Here is a 16,298-nt window from a genome sequence, read left to right as displayed (position 1 = left end):
ATTGAAAAATATGCCATTTTCAGGTGGCTTACATTCAGGGAATTCCTGAGGGGTTTTAGGAAATTTACTATTGTAATCAACACTTTGACAAGATCAAGAGGAAAAAGTCATATGACCATAGCAGATGCTATTTTAAATTTAAAACCAAAGTAGGTTTTCTAGGGATTTTGAAAAACCTCAGTAACGTTTTATAACCTCAATATTTTGGTTAACATCTTTTTAATAAAGGATATTATGCATATAAATGCAGTTCTCTCCTTTGGTACAATATCCTTGTAAATAAAACTTGCAGATCTCCTTTCTCTTCTCCAACTCTGCATCATGATCAAATTTACACTGATCTCCCTGTCACAAAAGAGAAAAAAAGAAACAATTGAATTTTCTCTATGGTGTTTCATGGTGGAACTACGGCTATATCTTCAGTGTTTAAATAATGATCTAATAATAATTCAAACAATCTCTTGGAAGTCTTGCCGAAGTCAGTGGTTGTGGCTATGCACAGAGGCAGAGGAAGCACTGACAGCATGGCCTCAGAGCCTACTGCCCGGGTTCCACCAGCACTCACCGTTTCTAGCTGAGCCACTAGGGACACTTATTTAACCTCTTGGTTTGGCCATGTTTAAAATGGGGCTATTAACAGTACCTACTTCATAGGGTTGCTGTAAAGATTAAAACATTTAATATTAATAATCCACTTTAAACAGTACTTGCCACACAGTCAGCATTTTGTGTTTGTTAAATAAAATCTGGGTTCAACAAATTATATTACTGTCCCAGAATAGAATTAAGTACACTCCGATGTACAGTATTGCCACAGACACACTTTGAAGATACACTTTGAAGAACCAGCTTTATAATTACAAGTGTATGAGAAATGAAAAAAACAAACAACTAACCACCCCCTAAAAAGACTTTACATTTTAAAGATTATTGTGGAAGTTGAAATTCTTTATGATATCTCCCCAAATTTACCTTAATACATCTCCCTTCCAGAAAGTATTTACAGATTTGTTTTCCTTTGTGTTCCACTGTGTGCTGATTAATGAATTCCTGAGTCATAACCTTCCATTTTTTCCCTGGTTTACTATACTGTAAGAAAGAAAAATTCATTTGAATACAACATATAAAATATTAAATATGTACTAAAATGGATAGTCAAATGGATTAGGAAAGCAGTACAAATTACTATTTAAAGTGGTCAAGAGTGGACATTCAGATACTATTTATTTATTTGCAGAGACAGGCTTCTAATACACTGCTCATTGCTACTAGTGGTTGCAAAGAACCTATTTCTATTTTAATAAGGAAGTACAACTACTTTTTAAAAATAAAATTATGAAAAGCCTGAAAATTAACAATAATACTTGTTGGCAAAGATGTTAAATGTGCTTTCTTGTGATGTGCTGATAGCTATGTTATAAAAGATTTGTAATACCCATACTGTTTGACAAAATTTGTACTTTTCAGGAGTATTCTGAAGGAATTATCAGGGAGGCACACATACTTTATTCACGAAAATAATTACTGCAGAATTACTTTGCATGATAAAACAAACAAACAGACAGATACCTAGAAATTACACATCCCAAATGATGAGACCAGTCAAATACATTATGATGTAGGTCAGTGACAGATTAGTATGTAATCATTACAAACCGATGAGATGGAGTGACAATTTAGGAACATAAGAAAATGTTCACGATACTTTACTAAGTGGAAAACTGATCTGAATGTTATAATAATAAAGACAAAGGATAAAAGACTCAAAGAATATATCCCCACATTTAAGAGTGTATGTCTCTAGATGGATCTCCAAAAAATCAGAGATTTTTTGCATGTGTGGTTATTCTGTACTTCCTTTAGGAAAGAAAAAAAAGAGGGAGGATGTATTTCTTTAAACTTTTAAAAAATAACAAAAAGAAGTATATGGTAGAAAACCTCACAGCCCTACCTGCTTTCCTTACTTCTCCTTAGACCTCTGTTCAACTTTTGCTGAGTACAAGAAAATTGAGTAACAAGAGTATGAGGCTTAGCCAGGCTAAGGACTTACATTCATGAGCTCTATAAAATAGCACTATTTTTCAAACACCCGGTATGCATCATACTTTATATATAGCAGGAGTTCACAATAACTATTTGCTCTTCTAATCTGATTTGTTTCCCTTTCCTTCAGTTTGCTAGGAGATGGAGAACAAAACACAACCTACTGAAAATAGGAAACTGCCTCACAGCAACCACTTGAGGCAAAAGATGGCTAGACTTAAATCTGATCCTCAGTGCTCGCATTTGAAATATATGTTTTACTATAAGAATTCTAGGGAAAAAGTACAATACGAAGAACACAGATAATCCTATATGTTTTTAAAAAATATGTAAGTATACCCAAATTGCCTCAGGAAAAACACAATAAAATTGTTTATGCTATTCTCTGATCAGATCATTTAAAATGTTTTAAATTTATGTAAATTTGGCTCACAAACATTTTCTATTTTCAGGCTCATTTAGAGCAAGTAGATATAAGAAAATAGGAAGTCCAGGAGAATGCATTATACAAAATTAATAGGCCAACTAGAAGAATATAACTGAAATTAAAAAGTAAAATATTAGGTAATCACCAAAAAAATCCAAACCACCCTGAAAAATGCACCAAGTTGTACCTATATTTCATCAATAATTCATTCTATGACTTTCTAATGATGTGCCTCATTGTTTTAATAGAGGGTTATGGGTTTTTCTGTTTTGTTTTTTAGTTTAGTTTAGTTTAAATGAGTAGAATGTGTATCAGTATCCATAACCATGAGAAACCTAATTATAATGAAGATATTCTAAAAAATCTAAAGAAACTTTAATAATAAAATTTTAGGAGAAAATAACATGCCTAGAAGATCTGATCTTTTAAGTCTAAGCCTACAGAAGCAACGTGAATGTCCTCTACCATTAAGATCTCTTGTAACAAAGGAGTTGGAAGAACCACAGAAATCATTTAGTTCATCACCCTCACTAGACAAATGTGAAAAGTGAAGATTAGAGAAATTAATGACTTGCCAAGGGTCATATGGTGAGTCAGCAGTCAGGGTAGATAGAACTCTTTGCACTGTATTATACTATCTCTAAGAAAACACAATTCAGGGCTCCTGGATGGCTCAGTTGGTTAAACGATTGCCTTGGCTCAGGTCATGATCCTGGAGTCCTGGGATCAAGTCCGCATCGGGCTCCCTGCTTGGCATGGAGTCTGCTTCTCCCTCTGATCCTGCCCCTTCTCATGTTCTCTCTCTCTCTCTCTCTCTCATTCTCTCTCTCCCTCCTTCTCAAATAAATAAATAAAATAAAATAAATAAAAAGAAAATACAATTCAAGAAAGAGGGAGGGGAAAAAAGAGGGAGAGAAAGGAAAGACGAAGATAGGGAAAACTAAATTATCTACTTGGTTATTTCAAAATGTACTTCCTCTAGAAGATGTATTATACTGGCATAAGAAACAAGAGCACAAAAATCTTTTTGAAATATATAAGGAAGAGGGAATGAAAAGATTTGCCAGCAAAATAATATGTATTTACAGAAAATGTAACAGGTGTTATAAATACAAAAAAAAATTAAGAAGTTTTATGGCCAACAGACTAAATAAGTTCTTAAAACCTATCAAACATTTGCTTGTTCTGTGACCACCCTTGAGTTTTCAAGACAGTTCATGTGAACATGCAGATATCTGTGAATTTATCTGGCTTTTGGAGGATCTCATACTCCCTGGAAAAGATGGAAATGGATGTATGTTGGCCACTCTAGCATGTTCACTGTACCCTGGACAGGTTTCCCCCAGACCACTCCTGAATATGAGCTACCTGCTTGGGCTCTGGCACTCTGTTTGTTTCTAGAATCATAACAAGAAATCTCTCTTGACAGCCAATAAACGGACACAGTTGATAACATTTTAATCTTTTTTTTTTTTTAAAGATTTTATTTATTTATTTGACAGATCACAAGTAGGAAGAGAGGCAGGCAGAGAGAGGAGAAAGCAGGCTCCTCGCTGAGCAGAGAGCCCGATGCGGGGCTCGATCCCAGGACCCTGAGACCATGACCTGAGCCGAAGGCAGAGGCTTTAACACACTGAGCCACCCAGGCACCCCGGTAACATTTTAATCTTAATAAGCTAAAGGAAAAATATTCTATATCTAATGAGTGCAAAAGAAATAATTTATTCTGATTTTCTATAACATGATAAAGAATTTTTTAGTTGCAATCCAAATTTGTAAACATGTTAGTACTTGACAATCTCCTTAGAGTTAATTAAACACCATACTTTCATTTTACAGATTAAGCAAATTAAACTCAGAGACAGGTAGTAACTTGTTCAAAGCCACACTTTGTTGGAAGCTAATTTTTTTTCCAAACATAGTATGTACCTATTGGATATAGGAGAAAGCTTACTTTCAGACAGCATTCATATTAATATGGTCTCGAGAAAGCAACACACTCTAGAGGAATATAGGAAGATGGACAGGCAGGTTACAATCACTCAGAAATTCTAAATTTGTCTCCAAAGCTGCTATTCCATGGAACAGTGAGTGGCTCAATCAATGTTAATATATTGGGCAGGGTTTGGGGGAAGTTCAGGGTCAAGTACAATATAAAAACAATTGAGGGGCGCCTGGGTGGCTCAGTGGGTTGACCCTCTGCTTTTGGCTCAGGTCATGGTCTCAGGGTCCTGGGATCAAGCCCTGCATCAGGCACTCTGCTCGGTAGGGAGCCTGCTTTCCCCTCTCTCTGCCTGCCTCTCTTCCTACTCGTGATCTCTCTCTGTCAAATAAATAAATAAAATCTTAAAAAAAAATACAACAAAAACAATGGATTGAACAAAGTAAAATAGGCTTTTTTATATCTAACTTGCAAGAAGCCTTTAATACATTGTCAACTTAGAATCCCCAAGAGTAGACTGGCATGTGCTGGGTTTCACAAATTTATTTGGGCCTGAACTTTTTTTAGGTCATACCTATTAACATCTCCTTAAATAGTATACTTAGAGTACATATTAAGAAATTTTTGCTCCTTGGGGCGCGTGTTGTGAAGCATCTACATTTGGCTCAGGTCATGATCACAGGGTCCTAATCTAACCCCACATTGGGCTCCCTGCTCAGTGCGGAGTCTGCCTCCCCCTCTCTGCCTGCCTCTCTGCCTATCTGTGATCTCTCTGTGTCAAATAAATAAATAAAATCTTAAAAAAAAAAAAACCACTTTGTCCCTTATTTAAACCCAGACATCAGAAAATCAGGCATTTTCAAATTACAATATATTGCTATCCCTTTGTTTTCACTTAAGGTTGTAGCTTTTAATAACCTACTCTTGCTCTGCATAATTTAATCAGTCTTGCTGGAATGGTGTCAGAATACTAGATTCGGACTACTTTAATCCCAAGAGTCTGTACAACAAGGCTGAAATGTACATGTTCAGAATTCAACTCAATATATCTTTATTCAATATTTACTATACATAAGGTACACAAGTTCATCTTTCCAACCATTTATATTGCCTTTTCTTCTCTTTCAATGTTTTCGGTTCTAGTAAGCTAATTTACCACTATAGTATCTCCCTTCTTATTAGCCATGCTTCATATTGAGCTATTAGCATTTTATTGCCCTTTGCATCTGGGATGACTCCTAGCAAAGGAAAGTACAATGAAGAACTACTAGGGTCACATTTTGCTTTCCAACATACCAGTTTTATTTGAGGTGCTTTCAAACACATTAATTTTATTTCAAGGTCACCTAAATTTGCATCTTTATACTAGTATCTTGACTAATTAAAACAACAATTCCTTTAATTCTTTTCTTTAGAATCTATTTATACTCATTTGATCTTAGCTGGAAATTTTTCATTTACTAGGAAAGTAGCATTAAAATCACAAGGCTTTCTTTGCAGCCAAATAGGTTAAAAGATGGAAAAGCTCTCCTCATTATCTATAAATTCTCAGTACCTCTTGATAGTCATCCATTCCTGAAAAAATATTAGGCCCTTTATTGGTTCTTCCCCCACGGTCTTTGCGTTTGATTTTCTTCGGCAAACCACGTCCACGACCGACATTAAAACTTTTAACCCTCTGTTCAATACCTAAAAGAGTTAAAATGTACTTCAAATATTATAGAAAAACAACATACCTGTCAATCTATTAGTTTATAGGGAACAGCATATTTTAAATAGTCTATAATATACAGTGCATTTTTTTTTCTCTCTAGATTCAATGAAAAAAAATTAATTAAATCTTTACATTTTACTTTCCAGGTAGTGCTTCTCATTCTTTTTTTTTTTAAGGGATGTTAACAATAATAAGGAGGGCAAAGCACAAGAATACACATGGCTACAGAAGTCAAAGGTAGTTTTGTTCTTTCCAGTTTTCCTCAAATAAGAAATAACAAGGCTTTCTGTTTTTAAGGGAATTAAATTTTATATTCATCCTTAAGGAAGACATTGTAGGTATTAGTGGTTAATTTGACCAAATGGAGTTTCTAGTGATAATTTTGAGTAGTATTATGTATATTTCTAAGTAAAATTTATACCTATCTTTTACTTTTTAAAAACTTGGCTTAAATTTAGAAGTATCTGAAATTGCAAAAATTATGTATTAGGTTATGTTACTATATAGAATCATTTCTCATTTTACCAAATTCACATCGAACATTTTCTTACATATTAAGTGATCTTAAACCTACAAACAGCAAATAAATATATGAAAAAATGTTTACTTCGTTAAAAGATATCAAAGAAATTAAAAATTTTAAAATAACATGCCAATTTTTACCTCAAAGAATAGCGTTGGTAGGGAGTTGAGTAATTGGCATTTTCACATACTGGTGGGGTGTTATAAATTGGCCTATCAACTTTTTGGAAATCAACTTGGTAAGTGGATCAAAAATCTTCAAATGTGTGGCTATAGTTTTTGACTCAATTCTGCATTTCAGAATTTATTCTTAAGGAAAAATATTTGTGATGATGTTCTCTGAGACATGTGTAAATATACAGGGTTAATCACAGAGTTAAGAAAAAACTTGGTGCCAAAAAAAAAAATCTGGGTGCAACTTAAATATCAAGTGATTATGATCACCCAAACCTAAGAATCTGTTAGGCAAGCTATGGTATGTCTGTTTAATTGAATAGAATGTTGTTGCCATTAAAAGCTACTCATTAACATAAGAATGACTGAGAGTCAATTCATAGTTAAGGCAAAAAACAAGTTAAACAGTATGCATAGTTTTTTGTTAAAAATAATTGTCAGAAAAATTCTGGAAGAATGTACACCAAAAATATTAATAGTAATTATTTCTGAGTGTAGGGATTCAAATTATTTTTGTTTTATCTTTGATCTTGGTTAGGTTACTGTTTCTACACATAGAAAAAGTCTTCTGCATTTGACCATATATTACTTTCATAACTGAGGGGGTAAAATGAATGTCAAAAATAAAAGAATACTCAATTATTTAACAGAACAAACAGGAAAAGATGAAAGGGAAAACCCCAGGTGGGAATGGATGAGCAAAACCTCTCTATGTTCCCTTATTCCCCAAGTGGAATGATTCCTGACACCACTATGTCTAGACTTCAGGAACAAACTTACTAATTACAATAGCATATGTACAGACAAATTCCTTTCCTTTTTAGGTCAGCAAAGCCTGGATTCATATTTTTCAAAGGAATTTTGCTAGGAAATCAAGAAAAAATAAAGTCATAAAAACAATCACATTTACTCATAATTGGTTCCTTTTTTCAACAATATAGAAAGTACAGTGACATTGGGTTTGGGGCTCACTCCTTCACCTCAGCCTCATCTTACTCCAGTTTTCTTGAAGCAGACATTGAATGGACAATTCAAAAGGTTGATGTGACTTTTATGTGACCCATAGTTTCTTTGGCAACTTGCCCTGGTCTCTCCAGGGATTATGTCCCTCAATATAGTGGATGAAGTGATGATCACTCCAGAAATTTCTTTAGTTTATGTTCTTATTTCCAATCTTGAAGGATATCCATAATCCTAAGCATAAGTACATTTGCACAGCAAAGAAGATCATCATCTTTTCAAGTCTAATAAAAGAAAAGCTACCCAGAATTCTGTCTGTACAGGTCTAAAATATGAGGCAATGTTTAGAGTAATAAAAACAACTGAAAAATGTAAGCCATTTTTTCCAGTATACTGATATCATTACACAAGGAAAGGGAAAAAATGTAATGGGAAAGTTGTTTTTTTTATTTTTATATACTCTAAAAATATTAGCATATCTTTCTAATTCAAATATTAAGTTATCATGCAGACTGAAATATTTGTAGATGTTTGTGCTCAAAATCTATAAAATAAAGAAAAACAAATTCAGGAACCACGGGAATAAGCTGATCTTGAGAAGGGACTAAGAAATTTAAGTTGTTATTCCACAGCTAACTGCTCAAAAACACTGACAATTTCACACTTACCTTGCTGAACTTTCATTCTTTGTTTTTTCCCTGGTTCTTTAGAAAATGATGATCCTAAAGCAGTAGTTGAGGTTTCTTTAGCTTGTCTGTATTGTTTCAGCTGACTGGCAAAATCTTCCTCTGTTTCCTGACTGTAGGTACCGAAGTTGTCATCGCTGTACGTACTGTACTCATCATATTCTTTACTTTTAAATTTTTTGTTATGCTGACTCCTCTTTGATGTCATGTAGCTTCCTGATAAGTGTCCATGCTAAGTGAAAATGGACAATCATTATCAGGACTTTTCAGTTAAATAAACGAATTGACAGTAACACAGGATATCTTTTTTCCCTCAGAAATTTGGAGAAAGAATGGGAAGATTGTTGTAGTTCTGAGTCTTGGTTAGTACTGGTCTATGATGGTATTTAAAATTAAGTTCAAAAAACTAACTGCTACTCTGGTATTATTAAATATTATAAAGTTCACAGATCTTGCTGGTGAGTGTGTTTTGTTCACTTTTTGTTTTCCACCCATGTCTCGATATTTGTACACAAAAGTATACTTAAAAATCCACACCATTATAGATGAATTCCTTCTCCAAAATATTTAGTCTTTTTGAAAATATGGAAAATATAGTAAAATAGCTTGAAGTGGAAGAAAATATATATCCTCCTAATATTGTCCCAAATGACGAATTTAAACATATTATACTTAATAAACAGAAATATGTGTGGAAATTTTAGAAAGAAGAAATGTTTATATGAGATCTAACAAGGACTTCCCTAAAAGTTAAAAACATCTAGTGGAAACATTGCTCGTTAGGAAATATTTATTGTAATGCACATTATTAATTTTATTAATAAATTATTTTACTAAGGCATATGAAAACTTATAATATACTTTAGTCCTCCAATTATTTTGTAAAGTAGCATGGAACCTAATGTGGGGCTTGAACTCATAACCCTGAGATTAAGACCCAGATACTTAACCAACTGAGCAACCCAGGTACTCCTAGTCCTACAATTTTATTTAATGATAGTATTCAATTCTATCTGTACTCACTAAAATATTTGTATTAGTTCAGTCATATCTTCTGTCCAATGCTTTTAAAAGGAAGAAAAAATGCACCTAATTAAAGTTTGAAGATCTAGCAAAACCCAGACCATGATTCATCTTCAGCTTAGCACATTTAAAATATAATATAAAAATACTGTCTGTGCTGGCAGATTACCAACATGAAACTATGATTTTAATAAAATGCAGGGAAATATTAAGATCATTTCAGTAATTATAAGATAGAGAAAAAAATATTTAACTAAACATACCAAGAAAATCAATTAGCTCAACAATTTTAAATTTTAAAGATATTTTATTAGGTATCTGACTTATTTTAAGCAGTGTTTTCGAAATTTTTTTTGTTTGTTGTTTTTAAAAATCAACTGTTCTCATCTAGGACTTTTGAAATTCAGAAGGGGATTTATAATTGTAGCCAAAAGGCAGTGTTTCTGAAATTTTTAATAAAAACACTATTAAAGTAAAATAAAAATAATTCTTAGATTAAGGTGAAGGTTAATTAATTAGTTGAATGGTGCCGACTTTTCTTTTTATTAAAAAATGTGATTCTATGACACACTAGATTTAACAGATACATTCAGAACATTCCACCCTAAAACAGAATACATATTCTTTTCAAGTTCACGTGGAACACTCCTCAGAATAGATCATGTATTAAGTCACAAAACAAATATCAAAAATTCAAAAAGACCGGTTATACCATGCATCTTTTCCTACCATAACGTAAACTAGAAATCTAGAAATCAATCACAAGAAAACATCTAGAAAGAGAGCAAATAGGAAGTTAAATAACATGCTACTAAACAATGAATGGGTCAACCAAGAAATCAAAGAAGAAATCAAAAAATAAATGGAGACACTTGAAAATGAAAACACAATGGTCCAAAATCTTTGGGATGCAACAAAAGCAGTTTTTTTTTTTTTTTTAAAGATTTTATTTATTTATTTGTCAGAGAGAGAGAGCACAGGCAGACAGAGTGGCAGGCAGAGGCAGAGGGAGAAGCAGGCTCCCTGCTGAGCAGGGAGCCCGATGTGGGACTCGATCCCAGGACGCTGGGATCATGACCTGAGCCTAAGGCAGCCGCTTAACCAACTGAGCCACCCAGGCGTCCCCAACAAAAGCAGTTTTAAGAGGGAAGTTTATAGCAATACAAGTCTAACTCAAGAAGCAAAATCAATCATGAATCAATCAACCAATCAATCTCAATAACATCTTATACCTAAAGGAGTTAGAAAAATAACAAAACCAAAAATCAGCAGAAGGAAAGAAATAATAAAGATTAGAGAAGAAATAAATGATATAGGGAACTAAAAATGCCACAGAACAGAACCAGGAATTGGTTCTGTGAAAAGACAACAAAACTGATTAAATCTCTAGTCAAACTCATAAAAAAACCCAAAAAACCACAGGACTCAAATAAACAAAATCAGAAACAAAAGAGAAGAAATAACAACTAATACCACAGAAACACAACAGACTGTAAGAGAATATTACGAAAAATATGCCAACTAACTGGACAACCTAGAAGAAATGGATAAATTCCTAGAAACACATAACCTACCAAAACTGATCAGGAAGAAATAGAAAACTTGAACAGACTGATTACCAGAAATTAAATTGATTCAGTAATCAAAAAACTCCTAATAAACAAAAGCACAGGACCCAGACGGTTTCACAGGTGAATTCTACCAAACATTTAAAGAAGAGTTAATACCTGTTCTTCTCAAACTTTTCCAAAAAATAGAAGACGAAAAAAAACTTCCAAATTCATTCTATGAGGCCAGCATTATCCTGATTCCAAAATGAGATAACAATACCACCAAAAAAGTGAACTACAGGCCAATATCTCTGATGAACATTTTTGCAAAAATCCTCAACAAAATATTAGCAAACTGAATCTAACAATACATTAAAATTATCATTCATGACATTCAAGTGAGATTTATTCTTGGGCTGCAAGCGTGATTCAATATTCATAAATCAATGTGATACATCATATCAATACAAGAAAGGATAAAAGCCATATGATTATTTCAATAGAAGAAGAAAAAGCATTTAACAAAGTACAACATCCATTTCATGATTAAAATCCTCAACAAAGTAGCTTTATAAAGAACATACCTCAACATAATAAAGGCCTTATATGAAAAACCCATAGCTAACATCATACTCAATGGGGGGAAAAAAAAATAGAGCTTTCCCGTAAGGTCAGGAACAAGACAAGGATGTCGACTCTCACCTCTTTTATTCAACATAGTACCAGAAGTCCTAGACACAACAATAAGACAAGAGAAAAGAATAAAAAGCATCCAAATTGGTAAGGAAGAAGGAAATTTTTCACTATTTGCAGGTGACATAATACTATATATAGAAAACCTTAATGACTTTACCAAAAAACTACTAGAATTGATAAATGAACTCAATAAAGTCAGAGAGCCTATAAAATCAAAGTACAGAAATTTTTTTCATTTCTATACACTAATAATGAGGCAGTAGAAAGAGAAATTAAGAAAACAATCATATTTAGGGTTATACCAAAAATAATAAAATACCTAGGAATAAACTTAACCACAGAGGTAAAAAACCTGTACTCTGAAAACTATAAAACACTGATGAAAGAAATTGGAAGATAAGGGGGGCCTGGGTGGCTCAGTCAGTTAAGCATCTGTCTTAGGCTCAGGTAGATCCCAGCGTACTGGGATCAAGCCCCACACTGGGCTCTCTGTTCGGCATGGAATCTGCTTCCCCTCTCCCCGACTCATGCCTGCACTTTCCCTCTCTCTCTCTCCCCCTCTCACCCATCTCTGAAATAACTAAATAAATAAATAAATAAATAAATAAATAAAATCTTAAAAAAAAATAAAAAAAGAAATTGAAGATGACATAAACAAATGGAAAGACATTCCATGCTCATGGATTGGAAGAACAAATATCTATACTACCCAAAGCAATCTATATATTTAATGCAATCCCTATCAAAATACCAACAGCATTTTTTACAGAACTATAATAAACAATCCTAAAATTTGTATGGAACCACAAAAGACTTTGAGTAGGCCAAAATAATCTGATATGATTCTATTAATTCTTCAATGATATATTTCAATAGTCTATGACTAAAGAGTACTCTTTAAAGAGTATGAATTTTTCTTTGCAGATTAGATGGTTGTTATCAAAACTTCTAATTCTTTTTTTTTTTTTTTTAAGCAAGCTCCATGCCCAGCATAGAGCCCAATGGAGGGCTTGAACTCACAACCCTGAGGATTGAGACCTGAGCTGAGATCAAGAGTTAGATGTTTAACCAACTGAGACACCCACATACCCCCCAAAACTTCTTTTTTTTAGCAGGCTCCATGCCCAGCATAGAGCCCAGTGGGGGCTTAAACTCATAATCCTGAGGACTGAGACCTGAGTTGAGATCAAGAGTTGGATGTTTAACTGACTGAGCCACCCACATGCCCCCAAAACTTTTTTTTAAAGATTTTATTTATTTATTTGATAGAGAGAGAGCACAAGTAGGTAGCAGTAGGCAGAAGGAGAGGGAGAAGCAGGCTCCCAGCCAAGCAGAGAGCCGGATGCAGGGCTTGATCCCAGGACTCTGAGATCAAGACTGAGCAAGAGGCTTAACCCACTGAGCCACCGAGGCGTCCCAAAACTTTTAATTCTTAGTATTAATTTAATTCTCTGATTTTTTCACAGCTTTTACAAAAATAATCTACACATTCTTACTTTTCAAAATAGAATTATCCTTAAATGTTCTATTAATCCCCCTAGCCAGCTTTCCCAATTGCAAATATTCCTAATAGCCCTCTAATGGCGTAAAACTCCCCACATCCCAGGGCTGCTTCTGCAGTGAGACTCTAATGTTTGGGTCTGGGCATCACCCATGCAGTGCTAATGCGCCACGAAGCACTAAAAGGATGAAATTACAAGAGCAGCCCCAGGTCTCTAGGAGACTATCTCCTTATACTTCAAATGTTCATCATTTGGAATGAACAAAATACATCTATCAGCAAGGATCTAGCAAGTATTTCTTAAAGTCTTCCTGCAAGAAGATAACAAAAACGAAAAAGTCTGTAACTTCTACCAAAGGATACAGTTTCCCCAATTACTTTGCTGACTGACTATTGGGCTATACTCCTGGTTAGAATGTCTGCAGGGTAGACTGGCTTTCTGTAAAATGGAAACTGGTCCCATGACAATCACTGTAAACATGAAATAAGGGAATGGGAGGCCTTGAACAAGGATGAGGAAAAGGGAAGATACACTAACTCAAGTTTAAAAGCTAGATGTTAATACGATATTCTATTTTTGGCCTAAATTATAGAAGGTATACAGCAGACATTTGTTAACTAGGAAAACAGAATTTTTACAATGTACTTAGGGTATTTTCTAATCTCAGTGAGTCAACTCTAAAACAGACGTGGAGGAAATGGTACTGAACTTTCTTTCTCCTAGCAGACTAAATAAATTCAGATCAGTTCTCCTCCTAAAAAATGCAGAAAAGATAGACACCATATTTTTTAGATCCAGTATAAACATCGGAGAGCTATCAAATGTGTTAGGGATTACTGGACCATTAATATCTGTGGAGTAGATGAAAATCGTGAGAAATGAACAGTATCTGGAGCAGTTTTTGCTCTGAAAGCATCAGTCTGATGAAAAATCAGCTGAAAGGTTCAAGAGAGCACTCGTGACTACCCCTTTAATCTATGGAAACAAAAGAAGAAATCCAGAGTCTAGAAAAAGTAGAATCCTTTGTAATCCCCATCCACCAATTTTGGGTCATTCTCAAAATGTGGATCGGAGGCTACAGTCCAACCTATCATCTGGGTGGCCAAGAAGAGTTTCAAACCCTGAAGTTCTTAATTAAGTTTGTAAGGGTCACTAAAAATTTGTCACAGCAAGTAAGAATCTTCTCTGGAGGAAATGAATATCATCCCAGGCCTCAAATTATTTCTACAAAATGCACCATATTTTGCAAACACAATGCTCAGTACACAATACAAAAGCAAACAAAAAATGCAGTCGTTTGAGGAGACAAGATCAGCAACAAGAACAGTGAAAAGCATCCAGTAATAGAAACAGACTCCAGGGGTGCCTGGGTGGCTCACTCAGTTAAGCGGCTGCCTTCGGCTCAGGTCATGATCCCAGGGTCCTGGGATTGAGCCCTGCATTGGGCTCCCTGCTCCGTACAGGGAGTCTGCTTCTCCCTCTCCCTCTATCTGCCACTCAGCCTACTTGTGCTTTTCTCTCTCTGTGTCTCTGTCAAATAAATAAATAAAATCTTAGAAAAACAAACAAACAAAAAAGAAATAGGCTCCAGATATTGAAATTCATGTGACACGGATTTTAAAATATCTGTGCTTGTTATTTTCAAGTAAAGACATGAGAATTTTAGCAGCAAACTGGGAACTATGAAATTACCCTGACGATTTGAAAAAAAAAAATCAAATTTCTAGATTTGAAAATACGAACACTGGAATTAAGAACTTAATGGATGGGCTTAAGGGCAAATTAGAGCCTCTAATGAGAAGAAAAGAAAAGAAAGGTAAAGGATAAAACAAAGCATATGCAGTAAAATGTTAACATTCTGGAAATCTGGGTGAAAGATATACAGGAGTTCTTTGCACCATTCTTGGAACTTTTTTACAAGTCATTATGACAAAATTAAAAGTTATTAAAAATAACAGTGAAACAATTTCCCCACATTTAAAAGCTAAGAGATTTTATTGATAGTGAAACTGCACCACAAACAATGCTAAATAAAGACTAAGTTTTTATATTTAAAAAAATTGATACCAGATTGAAATTCAAAGGAACAAAGAGCACTGGAAGTTAAATGTGGATAAATATAAAATATCATCCTTTTTCTTTTCTTGATTTCTTTAGCTGAATTTTTGAAACAAAAATAATCACACTGTATTTGTAGGGATATATAATAATATAATGATAATAAATAACTATAATGTTTGAGGAAATACGAGTCAGTTAAAACAAATGTAATGTTGTTTATACATACAAATTGATTTTATCCTCCAGAGTAGCCCCCATAGAAGGCTATATATTTATTAAAATACTTGTGCCACTGTTTTAAAATATTCTATACTTCCTTTTCTGGAATAATTTTTGGTGACAGTTTATGAATCAAGAGCTTATAAATCTCACTATTTGATACTTTCAAATGCTTTGCTATCTGAAACAGTAACAATCATTCTGAGCATTTTTTCATTGTTTGGAATAGTCTCTAAACAACTTTTGATGATTTCTAAAAAAATAAGTCTACCTGCAAATGATGAAATTTAGGTATCAAATCAGTGTTTGATATACTTAAAAATTTTGTCATTAGCGATAAAAATAATTCTAATGACTGTTACACTGTTCTGAGAAATGGAAGCTCCATTTACTCCAGAATCAGCAGACACTGAATATACAGATCCATTCACCTAACTCGATAAAACTATTAAGAGTAGAATTCTTTTCAAATTTTAAGATATTAAAATAAACATCATTTATTCAATAAATACTGAGCAACCTCAACTATAAAGAAGGGAATAAAGAAACAGAAGGCAATGAAAGAACACTAATACACACAGTATTTTGTCTTCTAAGCTCACAAGAGATTAGGAACATCAAATTAGGAAAAAGAATAGAACTCTGTAGACAAGGATATTGACAGATTGGCAGAAATCAGAACTCAGAAAATCTGTGGTTTTTCAGATAAGTGAACATTGATCTGAATACTCCCCAGTGTTCCTGAGAGCATCATGATTTTTCTAGCACAAAATACAATT

General features: G+C 33.9%; 1 protein-coding gene across 1 annotated transcript in view; it reads right to left on the bottom strand.

Annotated features, from left to right (window-relative positions):
• Window positions 1–16,298, bottom strand: part of ZC3H6 (zinc finger CCCH-type containing 6) — a 64,694-nt gene that overhangs the window by 10,022 nt on the left and 38,374 nt on the right. Inside the window, exons 4-7 of the mRNA XM_032843930.1 lie at window positions 8,451–8,700; window positions 5,968–6,101; window positions 973–1,089; window positions 234–345 (exon numbers count right to left, since the gene is read on the bottom strand). Coding sequence (XP_032699821.1) covers window positions 234–345; window positions 973–1,089; window positions 5,968–6,101; window positions 8,451–8,700 — 613 coding nt within the window. The remainder of the gene's footprint in view (window positions 1–233; window positions 346–972; window positions 1,090–5,967; window positions 6,102–8,450; window positions 8,701–16,298) is intronic.

This window comes from Lontra canadensis, unplaced genomic scaffold (assembly GCF_010015895.1).
Source record: "Lontra canadensis isolate GAN:19392208 unplaced genomic scaffold, GSC_riverotter_1.0 scaffold144, whole genome shotgun sequence".
Lineage (NCBI taxonomy): Eukaryota > Metazoa > Chordata > Mammalia > Carnivora > Mustelidae > Lontra > Lontra canadensis.
The sequence above is the reverse complement of the archived record's forward strand: the minus strand, read 5'-3'. Positions and strand labels throughout refer to the sequence as shown.